Genomic DNA, 16,500 nt, shown 5'->3' on the forward strand with positions numbered 1-16,500 from the left:
TCATAATTTTGGTCATACATTAAAGGTATGCACGCACAGATCTCCATCACTCATTATCATTTGTTTATGTTTTATGATGTAAAAGATAAATTAATGAATATATAATACTAAACACTTTTAGGTTTAATAGCGACCGTGTGAAGATATGAATGGAGGTGAGTGTAGGATGAGTGGAGTGATCCTTTAGTCTTGTTAGTCACATGTGCTTTAGACAAAACGGTTAAGTAATAACCCATACAGCCAATGCCAAAAGTTTATTGTGGAATCTGAATTAAATGTTTGCTTTGTAAATTACGCATTGGTCTATCAGGATAGTACTGTAGTCGTAATACTATCGCATGGTGAAGTATCGCATCAACAGATTATGCCAATAAATGTCTAAAATGTGTGTCCTCCAAGTAGCTGGGTTATAGGACGACGCCATGATCCAAATTCTCACTTCCACTAAATATGTTTTTCACCAGTTCTGATTACATTACCTTATATGTTTCGGTCTAAGACCTTCCAGTAAAATACCGGCTTTCTTTTGAGTAATTGATTATCAAGATCGGGCGTACCTTAAGCTGCTGAACAAAAACAACCCAAATTGTTCAAAAAACTGAGTTATTTATCAACGACTTATAGTTAAATATTGCTTGAAACCTCAACAATAACTGTCAATTTTGACGGGTTTTACTAGTGTCAATGTTGATTTAAGGTATTCAATCGAATGGTTTATAGATAAGGTGAATTATATACACAAAAACTTTGTCTTATTTTCATTTTATATATATTTGTTTGGCTTAATTAGATTTTACTTTTTTCATGACGACCCGTTTACTTCGTCTCTGAAAACTGAATGATTTAACTGCCAATTGGACGTCCAGAATAAAACCAAATGCATTGGACGAAAGTTCACCACCATCCCTCCAATATATCAAACGATATTATCTGCAAGAACTACTTCCCACATTAGAGGCACAAGTCTTATGAGAACCTTCGGACAGTGGTTGGGACGTTTTGCTACTCCTTTCAGGAAGCTGCGAAAACGCCAAATGATAGTTAATGAAACAAAATACTCTTCTCGATGCTGCCGGGTACTAGATGCCAACATAATTGACACGAATTTTTGCCATCATTTGCATTTTACTCGTTTGCTACGATGCCGTAATTGTAAGAGCTATAGCTGTAGTTACCAGAAGTAATTTTTTACAGCAACGTAAAACAACAAAGCTTTTCTTCTGTCTTAGCCAGTTGTTATCGAGGAACAAACCACAACACACGTTTACAACATCCAAGAGGAATTGTCAACGGAACAGCTTATAGGTATATAGGTGAGGAGTAGAAAGTCATTGCATATGAGGTAGTCCATTCAAAATACCTCAGTTTCGAAATAAAATTATATATCATCCTTCATTAGAGGTCCTGAAAGATGTGGAAATCCCTTCAGTGTGTAACCTTCAGTATGTACAATATGTATTTGCGCGCACATAGCGCTAGGCCATATTTTTACGAGGAAAGGGCTGACTCTTTTTGCCAGTTTCGTGGACAGAAATCAATTCACAGCAACAACCTTTGCTTCTAGGACAAATACAATGCCACTTTAGACACTAACGTCTCATGGATACACACTCACAGCTTATCTATTACAGTTACAAAACTGTTCTACTATGACTACAAAATCCAAACATCTAACGTAATGCTTTCAGTGACACAGGAATCAATTAACTCAATATAAACCAATGTTATCCAAGAGCCATATTGTTCCAAAACATGAACTACTGTACAACAGGGAATGGTTATGTTGTGTCACATTTGTAACCAACCGGAAACGAGTATCTAAGTTCTGGTTCGGTTCTTTACCGAGGGACGAAAAAGGCTCTGTTGTATCCATTTGAATCTCTGAACTAGTTAAGTCCTTCAGGTTCGTCACCTTATTATAAAACCCATGCTAAAAAGAAGTTATCCATGCTAAGCATGGATAATCATGTTCATCAGAAATCTAACCACTCAGCAGGGCTTAAGATTGTTAGGCAAATACAAAATCATAGCTTGGCTGATTCCGGTTAAACTTTTGTCATATTAGTATAGTATAGAAGTTGTTGTATTAATAGTCATAGATAGAAGTATAGAATAGTATAGTATAAGTATAGTATAAGTATACTAGTATAGTATAAGTATACTAGTATAGTATGGAATAGTGCGTAATCCTTTCAAACTGAATAAGAATAAAGAATCTCCCGTAAAATGTACCTGTAATGAGCCAATGGACAGAAGATATCAAAAGATTAATTGTCTCTATTTTTGTACACATTTATTTGGTTGTGCCGATGTCAAGGGTGCGATTTTCCAGTTAAAACTATGTCTGATTAAAACAAAACAATCAACATAAATTCGTATACCATAACATGTCTTTAAAAAAAGTGTTCAAAGAGTTCATGTAGACATATAAAAATGTAAGTACGGGTAACTTAACATTCTATGAAGTTTATTCAATGAATTTAATGATAAACCACATTTATTCTGAAAGTAGAACCAATACCTAAATCATCAACACACAAACTACGCAGTCTTAACAGTATGGTGTGTGGATGTGAGGATAATACACGGCGAATGCTTTGAACGGGTTGGCTAGTATATTTTATTTAGTTGCTATTTCGTTTATTATTCAAGTAACCTCAGCATTAAGATTATGGTTTTATCTGTCACAAATTGTGATATGTAAACCAATATTTTGAAAAATTAAATGTATGTTACAAGTGTTAACATGCATACCTTATGTAGGTGTATACCTGTATTTGTACAAACAAGAACGTTGGTATTCCACAGCTCATTGTTTGATCTCTCAATTAAAATGCATTCCTATTTCAACTATAAATTTTACCATGTAAATAAAGTTATAAAATATTTCTGGGACATAAATACAAATACTGTATTTTGTTTTGGTGAAGACGTAGTGCACAGCCCACCCCCTCACCTCCCTGGACACTATCCTAAAGGTATTTCGTTTCATTGCAATACTTCGGGTTAGGATTTTTTACGATCGTTACAGATTTAAATAAAAAATGTACATATTCTGATAAATATGATGATATGGTGTACTTATGCATTGTGAATATTACAAATTAAACTTTTCCTAATAGGTGAAATGTAAACTTTTATTTTTTGCAGGAAGAAAAATCCAGAGGATTGATCTTCTTTATTTTCATTTTCACATACCAGGCGATGAAGAGACGCGTTATGGGTTTCTTCACTAAGCAGTTATCTTATGTTTTTCACGTGCACAATTATTTTAGTATGCTATTTCACCATAGTCAATCAAATGTAAGTAAATTTTAATTAAAATATTAAAATTTAATGGGAAAATATAATAATTAATAGTGCAATAAACTATTCTATCTTTTCTATCTCTTACAGTCATAAAACCTATAGATAAAACTTTGTATACAAAGGGGCATTGTCTAAACTTGCCATAAATTACACTTTTTTATTTCCATCAAAAATTAACATCCATCCAACCTTTACAAACTTAATGAGTATAAGTAGTTGTACTTATACTCATTAACTCATTACCTGTTGTAGTTGAACTTATCTGCTCGGCACATTACCCTAATTAAACAGCTCTATAGGAATCTGTTTAGGTAAGATATTTCTAGTGCGTAATTATTTATCTTGGGTCTACTGGATTAAAACTTATAAAAGCAATGATTTTCATACTTCACTAAAATACTCAACAGTTTGGATCTGATTAGAAAACAAATATTCACTTACTATGTATATTATCGTTTAGTGGCTGGCATAGTTTGTAAGTAAGTTTTTATACATTTTTATTTCCTTGTGTTTATATTTATATATACACATCTATATAGAGCTATTTATAAAAAGTTATGATACATTCACTTGTGCCTCTATAAACCATCTTTATAGAGCCTGACAGTCCAATGTCCAATAGACTCGACGTCCCATTCGCGCTGCCATCGGTCGAAACTGTAGTAACGTTCTTCTCTGACAGCAGTCTAACTACTTCAGGTCTCCCGCAGAAGATCACCTACCACTCCCGCGCGAGATATATTATAACGTGGATAACAGCGGCGACGATCATAGCTGCAGGAAACCGTGCGGTAGGCAGAAGTGACTTTGGATTATCGTCGCTGAACGTCACAGGTAAACTAGTCACAAAAGACGCATGAACTTTCAATCTCTTCAGCTCATGAGCCCAGACATTCCCACTGTACAATAACACCAAATGGACATCAGATATCAGTAGATAATGTTTGCAGGCATGAGGACTACCAATGTTTGCCATATGGCTACTTAGGGCGGCAACTCTCTTACCAGCTTTTTCTACGGTTCACTTTATCTACTCACAGAAAGACATCTTGCTGACAATCATAACACCACGGGATTGGCCCAATTTCACAGGAAAGATGGTGGAAATTCTCTTCTTGGTTAAGACCACGATCTTGGTCGTTACGACCACTAGCAACGTGCTGTGATTCCGAATTTACTCTTTAACTCGGAGCATCACTTGTCCTCAGTTTTAGATTTGCCTAGGTGAGTCTCGTTAGAAATTTCGGGTCATAGCAGACTGTTCCAGAGATCGGGTTACAAGTTTGATCCCAGAAGTGACGGTGATGCGACACTGACTATCGGTGGTGTCAAGAACCAGAAACGGTCCAAAAAGGGAGGACAGTGTGATTTTTTTATTATCTTTCTGAAAGTCTGGGAACGCGCTCAAATCCACGAAGTCTTTAGCTGGTCGCCCTCTGATAACAAATCGTCGACGACAGCAGTCATAGTGGCAGGTTCCATAACTGCAGGCGGTGGTCAAGTCCCTAACTTGTACCTCTTGTAGTCTATCCCAAAAGTTCAATTGTCGCTGACACAATTGCTTCAAGTGGTGCTTCAACTGTGGAGATCTCCTCTGATAGCTTTGTGCTCTGTCGATCTGACATTGGTTTCTGGTCTGTTTCTGGAACGCGGTACTGATTGTCAGAATGTACTCGGGTGTCCTCCAGTGAACTGACATCTTCCTACTGCAGGCGAAACCGTCTGAATGGAACAGTCACACATCAAGGAGATGAGACGCATCGCCGAAATCGCACAACATTTGGCACTTGCAATGTCCCCGGTTTTTACCCTCGATACAAAAGCTCATTTGTTCTCCTATCCTGTAACTACTCATTTTTATTTATTTGTACTGCATGTCTTAAAAAAAAAAAAAAAAAACTTATATTTGTTTGTAATGTTTAAGTCAGATTAAGTCATCATTGTATGCCATTGTAAATTGTTTCTTGACCATTGGAAGGTAAAATAAGTATAAAATAAATAAAACCTGGCCCAGACAAATAGAGTTGTTGTCATCTCTATTTATGCTATACAGTACAAGTTTTACGTTGTCAAATTTCAGTGGATATTAAAAATGATATATACTGAAGTTAAATTAATTACTGCTGTTACAGCCGAATAAATAACAATGTTTTTTTATTTTAGGATTTAACACTCACAATGAAGTTTGCAGCTGTAATAATTATTTTAGTAGCCATCGCCTCCTCATCTCACCAAAAGCCAACGAAGCCTCCTTCTAATACGGTAGGTAGTGGAATAATGCAAGGGCTGAGGGGAAAAGGTATCATAACTATAACAGGTCATTACAGTGTTTATGACATAAAATGTAAAAAAAAAACTCTTTAAACAAAACACTATCCAAACAATTTAATAAAATAACTTGTTTACAATTTTATGAGGCTATATAAGTTAATATTGCACTTATTTATGTTGTTCTGAAATTATAACGCTATAGCATTTAAATGTGGATGAAACAGTTAAGGTAAGAAAGTGCACATATTAAAACAAAATTTGTTCAGTCTTACGTTCTAGTATTTAAAAAAAATGGAAAACAGTAGAAATCAAAATATGGTAAAAATTAATGATAATTTTTTGTCTAGATATGTTTGAAAATATTTAGATATTTCCTAACCGTAGAGAATGGTAACAATTAATTGACACTGAAACCATTTTTTTAATATTTAAGATTGTTTTAAATGTTTTCTTAAATAATTTTAAAATTCTTACAATTTTATTAGGTATTATAATTGTCATCTATTTAAACCTGTTTGAAAAAGTAGAAGTTAATAGTAAGTAGAAACGGGAGAATACGTTGTAAACAACAAAATATTTTTAAATTTGTATCCTACTTATATTTTTATTCAAACTTCCAATGTTTGTAAGTTGTCGTGAGATTTAATATTCTAAAATCCACACGATTGTATTCATTTTACAGGCAATTACTACGTTTGTTGTGAAATTCCTAACTATTAAAATAAGATAATCTGTAAATAATATTATTTTTGAAATATTTTAGATTTGTTTTACTGATTAATGATAATCCTGACATCTCAAGTAAACAGATAGATGACATTTTTCTCTTTTAAGAGCGTTATTGTACCAATATTTGTAAACATTTGCAGCCTATATTGTTTTATTTGTTTACAGGCAGTCCTAAGCGAGTTTAGAGCAAAGCTGCAACAGAGTATTTTTGAGATGTTAGACGATTTGATTAAAAAAGGAGAAAAGCATACAACAATGGAGGTTGGGGAGAAGATTCATCAAGTTGTTATAAAGGTTATACATAGCCAAACACGCTACAAAGATATTACATTTGACGAGTTTGACAAGATTGGTCAACTAATATCAGAAACGCCCGAATACAAAGCTAAGGTGAAAATCCTTTTGAAACCTGACGAAAATGGTGTCGCTCCTAGATGTCTCCCTCCTATTCTCATGTCCTAAACGGTCAAAAAATCAAATATAAAAGCAGATGGCTGAACAACTTAACAAATTATGTTGTTACAGGAAGCTCATTAAAATAAAGTGTTATTAATTTGTATAAAGATGATTTATATCTATGTATCTATCTATCTACATACTATTATAAAATTTAGGTGGTGTATGTATGTCTGTCTGGGCAGCTTTAGCGACTAAGATGCTAAACCGATACAGCAAAAACTAAGCAAAAAAAATTGTCCACATATCTAGGAATTAGGCATATACACTTCCCTGAGTTCCTCTCGGGCTACGCCCCCTTTCTTAGGACGCTAGGCGAGAGCCTGGGATTTTTTTCACATTACTTCAGGACCTAGGGGTTGCGGCATTATCACTTAGATAAAATCCATTGGTGACTTGGTGGGATTTGAACCCGGGACCTCTTGGTCCAAAGTCCCGCGCTCTAACCACTAGACCAGCTCGCTCCCCGGGCTACGCCCCTTGGATGTCTAAAATTTTGAGGTGAGGGTTTTTAAATTGTTTTTAAATGTTAACTGGTCCCCATTGAAGCATGAGAAAATTAACAGTGTTCTTTGCTAGACATTTTATGTAACTAAACTGAACTGTTAAATGTATATTTCACAACTTTAAACAGCTGATCTACACAAATAAAAAAAATATTTTACACATCTATGCGGTAGGTTTATTTATTCCAATACTTTGTCATGGATTATTTATTTTATTTGATTGATTATGGAAATAAAAAAGATTCTAGAACAATTGCTGTATCAACCCTGGCTCTGTTTTCGATTTATTAAAGTGTATAAATTATGAAATATTGTTATTGATAGATTTTATTGTAGTAGGACAATTACCATTCAGGTGATAGTTTTTGTAAAAATTTTGTGTATTTTTGTTTATAAATCTGAACTACTGACCAATTGTTTTATTAGGTGGTATAGTACATCTTTCCGTTATGAATCACAGGTACAGCAGCTATTTTCAGATAAAATGGGTATTCACCGTAACAGCTTTGGCACGATTAGACATTAATCCAACCCTCATGCGTGATGTGTAGGGAGCCTGGAGACTTATACCCTTATAAAGATTATATTGACATAAAGATTATATGTCTATAATATAATACCTAATTATCTTGTCAGGTTTTTTATAATGACGGTGGATTAAAACTGTATTATGTGTTTTATTTCTTGTAAGTGTGTGTATATAAGTGTGTGTAAGTGAGTTTTTAGTGGATAAGAAATCTTAGTATTGGCTAAAGTCGTCATTGCCTATCTTTAGGATTGTAAGGATGTGTAAATAATAATCTCATCGCGCATAAATAGTTTGTCGCAATGTAATTACGTAAGCATTGTAGGCTTATAGAGAACAAAAAAGAATGAAGAACAATTGCCTTTATTTCTGATTTGTAAAATATCTGATTTGACTAAAAATCCAGCCACAGCACCGTTGAATCCGATACACATATGAAAAACAGAATGAGAGATTTACATACGACTGAAGGTGTATGATAATGTAGTCTGAAAAATTCCTACGATCTATGAAAAGCTTATAACATTTTTTTCAATCTTTGTATTGCGTCTGGAAACTTTTATAGACGCTGAGTAGTTCAAGAACTTAATTAGTAATTTACTTTAGAGTAAAAGTTCATAATTTACGCTCTGTGGTTCAAGTTACTTTTAACTCTCCTATTGAGTTTGAAGTTATAACTAGATTGCAGATGCTTTGACCGTCAGAATTAATGTCAAAAGGGCCAAATATAGTGTTTTTCATAAGCAAGCCTGAGATGAACCTTATAAAATGTATAAGTACTAAATCAAATAATTTTAAGTTGGTTTTCGTCAGAGCGCTTAAAAGTGTTATATGACCAGATCGCGAGCAAAAACGTTTTTTGATAACTAAGATAAGATTATCAAGAAAGCGGTTCTTTTAATTTAAGGTAAAGCATTTGAGACGCGTGAAATCTTTTCGCAATTATTTAATTTGCCTCAACCCTTAATTTGTTTTTACTTTAGAATACATAGTTGTAGTTGATTGTTTCCTTAGTAGTAGTAGATTAACATGTCGATGGTATTGTAAAGAAATGTTTCATATAACACAAAAACTCATTCATGTGGTAGGAATAGGTTTAATTTAACATAATCATCTTTCATATATAGATTATGACTATTCAAATTGGATTATAACTTTGGCTTAAGGCAAAGTGGAATAATCCAACAATATAGCCAATTAATTTGGAAAATAATATTTTAAATGTTATTATGTTCCACTATTTTTTTCAAACTTTTGCCATGTGGCTGCGTATTCAGGAGATATCTCTATTTCCTTTCCAATCCTCATGAACTCGTCTTCTGAAATTCTCTCGAAACGACTACCCAAATCTCTTAGCAGCCCAACAACTCTTGTGTTCAAATCCGCTTTAATCGCCTGAAAAAATAAAACAGACATGTATATGGCGAATATGTATATGTATGCGGGAGCAAAATTGTCTATAATCTAGCAATTATCATTCTTTGTATCGAACGTATCAAGTTAGGTAAAAAGTCAGTTTTCAGGAATTGTTTTAAACTATTAAAAATCGCAAACTGTAAAAATTCATAAAGAAATAAAATCCTGTAAATAGATTTCATTCGGATTTTGGCTATTCGTTCCGAAGTTCGATAGAACTATTTATATCTACAGAGTTTTTAATTCCCAGCAATAGATTATGTTGCCCCCTTCACACAAAAAAAAATATAGACCCTACATATCATAGACAGCTGTGGAGCTACTAATTTAATGAAATAGTCTTGGATTTTCTAATATTCTTAAGTAATTAACAGCTCAATCTAAAATGAAAATGTAAATGTTAAGGAATAATGCCCTTTTTTATAGCAAAACTACGTTTATTTCTACATAAACTACACACTTACCTCCCTAGAAGGCTTAACTGTTTGTTGTTGAGATGTTAATGACATCATCACTACGATAGCAAATACAGCTATAACCCTCATATTTTGACCTTTTTTATGCCTGAAACTAAATAGGACTATTAATTGATTATTTAAATTCTTATTAGGAAGCACCAAAATAAATAGGTTGGTTTAAGCTTAGACATGATGGGAAATTACATGATGTACGAATCTAATTGGCATCATTCAATGTTATAGAAATGCATGTTACATCAAAATATTTACTACCAATACTTAAATGCTTACAATATTTGTTTAGTTACAATACAAACTAAACAATTAAATTTGTTCAGTTCGAAATCTTTAAGAGGGATTTTTGGAATGCGGTTTCCTTCTGTATTGTACAAGATGTATCTGTTTATATATTACTTACTTACATATTAACTTACAAGTCTTTGTTTTAAATAATTTGTTTAACATATGTTGTCAATAACAATTAAGCAATGAGATTGAATTGTAAACAGTTATGAATAAAGAGAAACAACTTGAATGTTAAAAATATACTTTTTACTTTTTATAAAATTAAACATGGCGTCGTCGGTAAAGATTTGATTAAGAATCATATCAGAAGAATATACACGGAAATGGAATTTAACAAACCGGATATCCTAAGCCTTGAAGGGAACTCGGAGGAAAATTTTAGGACATTTAAAGAAGAAGTGGAGATATATTTTATAGCCACTGAAACCGAAAAGAAACCTAACTCTATACAAGCAGCAAGGCTTAAAAACCTACTAGGAAAGGAAGCATTGAAAATGTATAAAGATTTCAAACAAAATGAACCAGAAACAGTAAAAACGATATTAGAGACACTAGAGAAGTATTGCACGCCAAGAAGGAATGAAATCATGGATATTTCTAAGTTTTTCAAAAGAAAGCAGCAACAAGATGAACCATTTAATAAATTCTATTCGGACCTAAAAAATTTAGTCAAACCATGTAAATTTGAAGAACAGGAGGAAAAACTGTTGAGAGCTCAGATAATACTGGGATTAAGTTCAAAAAATGTCCAAGAAAAACTTTTGAGAGAAGATTTAAAATTGGAAAAGGTAATAGAAACCTGCAAAACAATGGAGTTAACCGAACAAAATATGAATGAAATCAATGAGAAGAAAGAAGTACTTCAAATTACAAATATTAATGATGAGATGAAAGAAGTTCATCAAGTAACTAAAACCTTTGCTGGGACAAGTAAGTTGGAGGAGAGGAATCAAATGGACCAAACAGGTAAAAGATGTTTTAAATGTTACAGATGTAGTGGTAGTCATGGAAAACAACAATGTCCAGCTTGGGGTAAGATCTGTAGTAAATGCAAAAAGTCAAATCATTTTGCAAGTTTGTGTAGGACAAACTTAAATATTCTTTCTAATGAGAAATGTAACGAAGTAACTGATCAAAGTAGTAGTTCTCATGTGTCTAATTGCCAAGGATATGAGATTAACACAGTTTGTGAAGTTGATTCCATTGGTAATCAAGAAAAAGCTTGGTATAAAAGTGTTAAAGTTGAAGGGTTCAATGTAAGAATGAAACTTGATACTGGGTCTGAAGTAAACATTGTCCCATATTCCTTTGTAAAACTAAATAAACTACAAAATAGGATGAAGAAAAACCTAAGCAAACTAATTTCATTCGGGGGGTTTCAAATAAATCCAGTAGGATATATAGATGCACAGATTGAGACAGAAAATAAAATGGATGTTGTAAAGTTAGTAGTGGTCAGTGGAGAATGTACTCCAATCCTAGGACTGAAATCTTGTCTAAGTTTAAATTTAATAAAGAAGGTAGATACTGTTGCTAATGGTTTATCAGTTATAGAAGATGAAGAAAATTTAAAATCTATAACAATTATAAATATGTTTTTGATGGTGTGGGTTGTTTCCCTGACATTTGTAAGATAAAATTAAAGGAAGATGCAGTACCACAAGTAAGTTCTGCTAGAAGAATACCATACAAAATTAAAGATAAATTTGAAAAGGCATTAAATTCGCTGATTGACAATGAAATTATTAAGCAAGTTGAGGAGCCTGTTGAATGGGTCAATAATATTGTAGTACTAGAAAAGCCAAATGGATCTTTAAGAATCTGTATTGATCCTACACAACTTAATAAATATATCATAAGAGAGAGGTATGCAATTCCTTTGCTAGAGGACTTGGCTCCAAACTTAAGTAATAAGAAGTATTTTACAATTTTAGATTTGAAAGACGGGTTTTATCATATAAAACTAGATGAAGAATCCAGTAAAATGTGTTCATTCAGCACAATCTTTGGAACTTACAGATTTTTGAGGGCACCTTTCGGCCTCTCTTGTGTACCTGAAATATTTAAAAGATTGGTACACAAATATTTCAAAGATATTAATGGTCTTTCAATCTATTTCGATGATTTGTGCATTGCTACTGATACTAAAGAGGAAAATGATAAAACTATAAAGCAGGTAATGGAAAGAGCAAAACAGTATAATATTAGATTTAACTATAGTAAAATGCAATACTGTGTTAATAAGGTAAAGTATATTGGTGCTATATTCAGTGAACAAGGGATGCAACCGGATCCTTCAAAAATAGAAGCAATAAAGAATTTTAAAACTCCTACATCTAAGGTAGAATCCCAGTCAGCACACAGAAGTATATAATATGTATTATTTACTTTGAGCCAAAGTAAATCCAAAATAAATTATACGTATTGAATTGATATAGAATACTTCTATTTTACGTCTATACGTCCCACTTTATTTTGTAAATAATACGTATTACTAATACGTCAATTTACGTAAACCATATACAAAAATAATACGTCAATGATATATGTATATGGAATGTAAATTTTGTACAAGCTAAACTGAAGCAATAATATGTAAATTTAAGTATTATTTATGTAAATCATCTTAATTATGTACAGTAATGCAAAAAATATCTGAATCTAATTAAATTGTATTAAGAATCAATTTATCCAATTATGTTTAGCACCTAAATAAACATAATAATAAATGTTCTGTCAGTAATCAACATAAGAAAGATGGATTAGTTCTCAGCTAAAGTCAATTATTATAAAAATATTACTCATCCTAAAAACTTGAGGCACTTTTAAGGGTGACTCTTTAGGCGATAAACTATGGTCAGTACGGTAGTAGGCCTACTATGAAAACTGTGGTAAGTTCTAATTTATTTTTTTAAATTGTCTTCACTCATTCAAGGTGTGTTAGTATTTGTTTGAATTGAATGCATAAATATGTGTTACTTTATAGGAAACAAATTCTCATTAATCAAAAGGAAAACTAATCATTCTAGAATTATTAACATAATATCATATAATTAGTAATTAGAATTGAATTTGTACCCAACAAAACTAAAATCAGAACAGTAGGCAATAAATACAAAGTACAGCTTTACAATTAAAAATGTAATCTTAATAAATCAAGTACAGCTTTACATTTGAAAATTTAATCATCGAGCCTGCCGGAACCATTCTTTAACCTTGGTTTCAAATGCCTTGTATGTGACATTGTCTCCGTGAGAAGCTGCAACAACACCTGAAACATGATTTTACAATGTGATACCACAGAGTTTTCACTATAATTGTTATGTTATAAGCAAGTGTTAATGTGTTTGATTCAGTTTTTTCTCATAAGGTCGTTTCTACTTTGTCCTTCAACTTAGAAGAAGACTTTTTACGGGGGTTCAAAACAATTTACCCTTGATAATCCGACATGGCGGTGATGCCACTGGACACTAATTAGTTAATACTAAATACTTTATGAGTATAAACTCGGGAATATTTTGCAGGGCCGGTTTGAGTAGTAAGCATAGTACGTGGTCGAAGCAAAGCAAAATGGCGCATCCAATGTTCAGGATTAAGGAGACCCACAAATAGACTCGTTCATCAACACTTCTCTGTCATCTACTTGGACTGGTCTGGTAGACCTTTGCATGTTTTAGACATAGCCTACATACTCTAGCTTATTCGTGTATCTAGAAATAATCATTACTAATAACAGTGCCGTAATTAGAGTACTTGCGGACCTAGGTCAAACTAACCTCAGTTATCCTATGATCACGGCGAAATCGTTAACATATCCTGTGATCATGAAACCATTGCCACCTACGATCGCCATGAAATTGGGAAAATCACCACACATTGGAAGTCAAACATTTTTGGCAAACTGACATTCTAATGGGCCTATTTAAGTAAATGTCCGATTATTGAGAGCCAACTGTAGTTACCTAGATTAATAGAGGCCAAGTAATGATTTACAAAAAGTTTTTTTATGTTATGGATATCAAATACCCCCGCCACAGCAACCCTGCAGACTAAGCAAATTTCCATTTACTGGGCTGGATTTCTACTTAAGTACAGTAGAGTCTCGCAAACTCGGCACTCGATAACCCGGCAGTCTGGATTGGATAACTCGGCCATCACCTGGCTCAGAAAATTAGTGATTTTTGAGTACGACATGAGTTAAACATGGGCTCAAGTTAAATCATTCCCAACTTGTACCAAGGATTTATTGTACTATATCTGATGACTTAATACTGACTTGTAATATAAATATAAATAAATAAGGCAGCTAAAAGGATTACAAATTGTATGGTTCTTATTTATAACCCTAGTTCCCAATAACCCGACATTTCACAAACTCGACACCCTTCCAGTCCACATTACGCCGAGTTTTCGGGACTCTACTGCATTCCCTTAAAATTGTAAGATTTTTTTCCTATTAAAATAGGTAACATTGATTATAATGAGTACTGTACTTAGGTTTGCTGCTACAAGGAAGGAAGGTATTGAAGTGTTTTTTTATTTCAATTGAAATGTTCATAAATAGAATGAAACAAACAAAATTGTCAAATTTGACAAAAATATATTTATATAGCCTACAAGCAAACTAGCCTACAACAGTTTTTCTCCATGAGAATAACATAGAAATTATTAATTTACAATATTTTTTGATTATCTCCGTAACCGATAGGCATACAACAACGCTTCAATATACAAAATTATTTCTTTTATAAGCTATACAAAATGGTATGGAAAGAAATCGTGAAGTTTTGTGTTTTTAGAGTCAAAAATCAGAAAACCCAATTTTTACCCCATAAAACCCCCCATAAACCCTCGTTCCCATAGTCTGTTCAAATTATTTTGAATAAACGTAGGTTATACATTAGTACCAAATTTGATCAAAATCGGTTCATTTTTGCTCGAGATATCGCGCTAACGGACATATACATACATATGTATATATTTCATATATATATATGAATTTAAACGGAGGGTGTTTTTGGCCTATGGAGGACCCCAAAATGAAAAAGTAAATCGGTCCCGGGTCAAGGTCTTACCATGAGACCTACAGTAATAGCTTATTCCCTATATGGGAAATTCGCTAAAAGAATTTAAACTTGTTGTTAGCTTATTAAAATTTTCCTTTAACTTTTTTTATAACTATTTCTTCTTTTTCTTTTTGATATTTTCTGTTTTTGTTGGTTTAAATTAGGGGCCCCAAATAAAGTCTCCGGTTGGGAACATAAGAGGGTATTAATTGAATCTAATGATGAATATAGAACGGATTCACGTTTAACATTAGCCTATTAGTTTTAGAAAACAAAAACGGCATCTCATCCTTACAAATTTCTCCCACAGTCTCCCCATGATTAGATACAGATTAGATTTAAATAAATCAAATATTTCACACACCTTTAAAAAAAGAGTGTTCATAAATATTAAGTTGGGTAGCTTTTTAAAAATAGATTTAAAATTATAACTCAAACTAAAGAGTTAATCACTGCTCCCCAGATAAAATAACTTTTCAGGGACTATTATTTAAATTCCATTAGATTCCAGTAACTATTAGTAGGCAACTATTATACTCACTCTCCAGTGTTTTATGAAGTTGAGGCTGTGGAGGGTCCTCTTTCCCTTCCTTCCCTCCCAACTGAAGCTAACATCTACTTCGTTTGTCCGCGATCTGATGAGGGCTCGACGGCCAAAGTCCACCACTGTTGCGCCCCCAATCCTTTGAAAGAAATCGATCTACAAAAACAAAAAAACTTTTTAGTCTTATTTAATCGTTTTATACTTTCGGCTAAGTACCTTCTTAGGTGTATTTGACTGATATAACCATTCTATTTCCCAAAACAATAAGTAAATCCAGACCTGATTCCACAACTGGCCCCTAGGAGTGAACATAACATAACCTAGATACAGCAACAGAAGGTATGTTTTTTTAAATTAGGCCTATTTGTTGCATTCACAATTAATTAAGTTTATCTTATTTACTTATGACAGATATACCTATCCATGCATAAGCTAACTTAATTCCTTGTAATAATTGTTGAATGAAATTGTGTATGCCTAAGGCCCATGTTATATGGACAGAAAAAACGCGACAGATTTTTCGCCCCGTAGACGCCAAGCCTACCGAGCAATGGACGTCACTGTGTGCAAGTTATACGAACGTTTTATCTGTCGCATCGGACACTGTAAACCTGGCGTCAGCGTGGACAACGCGACCGGACCGGTAAAACTGGCGGAAAAAACGCGACAGAAATTATGCGAGTACCTTGTTATACGGGCAGCTTTTACACAGCAGATCCGTGCTTCACCCCACCATACTTCTCCGACAGGATAGTTTCCAGGCGACTTATCGGGAGTGGAAATTCACAGTTCGGCGACCTTCGGGCTCCCTCGGAGCCTGTCGCGGCATGTTTACTGCTCATATAACAGCTCCCTGGTGTCGATGACACAGCGTGATTGCTGATTGTATAACAGCACTGAATTTGTAGATCAG

At 33.4% G+C, this 16,500-nt stretch overlaps 1 protein-coding gene across 2 annotated transcripts in view; it reads left to right on the forward strand.

Moving 5' to 3' along the window:
* LOC129004711 (uncharacterized) overlaps positions 1-6,872 on the forward strand; it is a 33,288-nt gene extending 26,416 nt beyond the window's left edge. The window contains exons 1-3 of one of the 2 annotated variants that reach the window (XM_054433283.1): positions 3,509-3,620; positions 5,473-5,571; positions 6,475-6,872. In XM_054433283.1, the coding sequence (XP_054289258.1) occupies positions 5,488-5,571; positions 6,475-6,771 (381 nt within the window). In that variant the 5' untranslated portion in view covers positions 3,509-3,620; positions 5,473-5,487 and the 3' untranslated portion in view covers positions 6,772-6,872. Of the gene's footprint in view, positions 1-3,508; positions 3,621-5,472; positions 5,572-6,474 lie in introns of those variants that run through there. The other variant, XM_054433282.1, reaches the window with a different exon arrangement.
* The last annotated feature ends 9,628 nt before the right edge of the window (positions 6,873-16,500 follow it).

This window comes from Macrosteles quadrilineatus, unplaced genomic scaffold (genome assembly GCF_028750875.1).
Source record: "Macrosteles quadrilineatus isolate MER2022 unplaced genomic scaffold, UCM_ALF_1.0 Scaffold_10__1_contigs__length_6754688, whole genome shotgun sequence".
NCBI lineage: Eukaryota > Metazoa > Arthropoda > Insecta > Hemiptera > Cicadellidae > Macrosteles > Macrosteles quadrilineatus.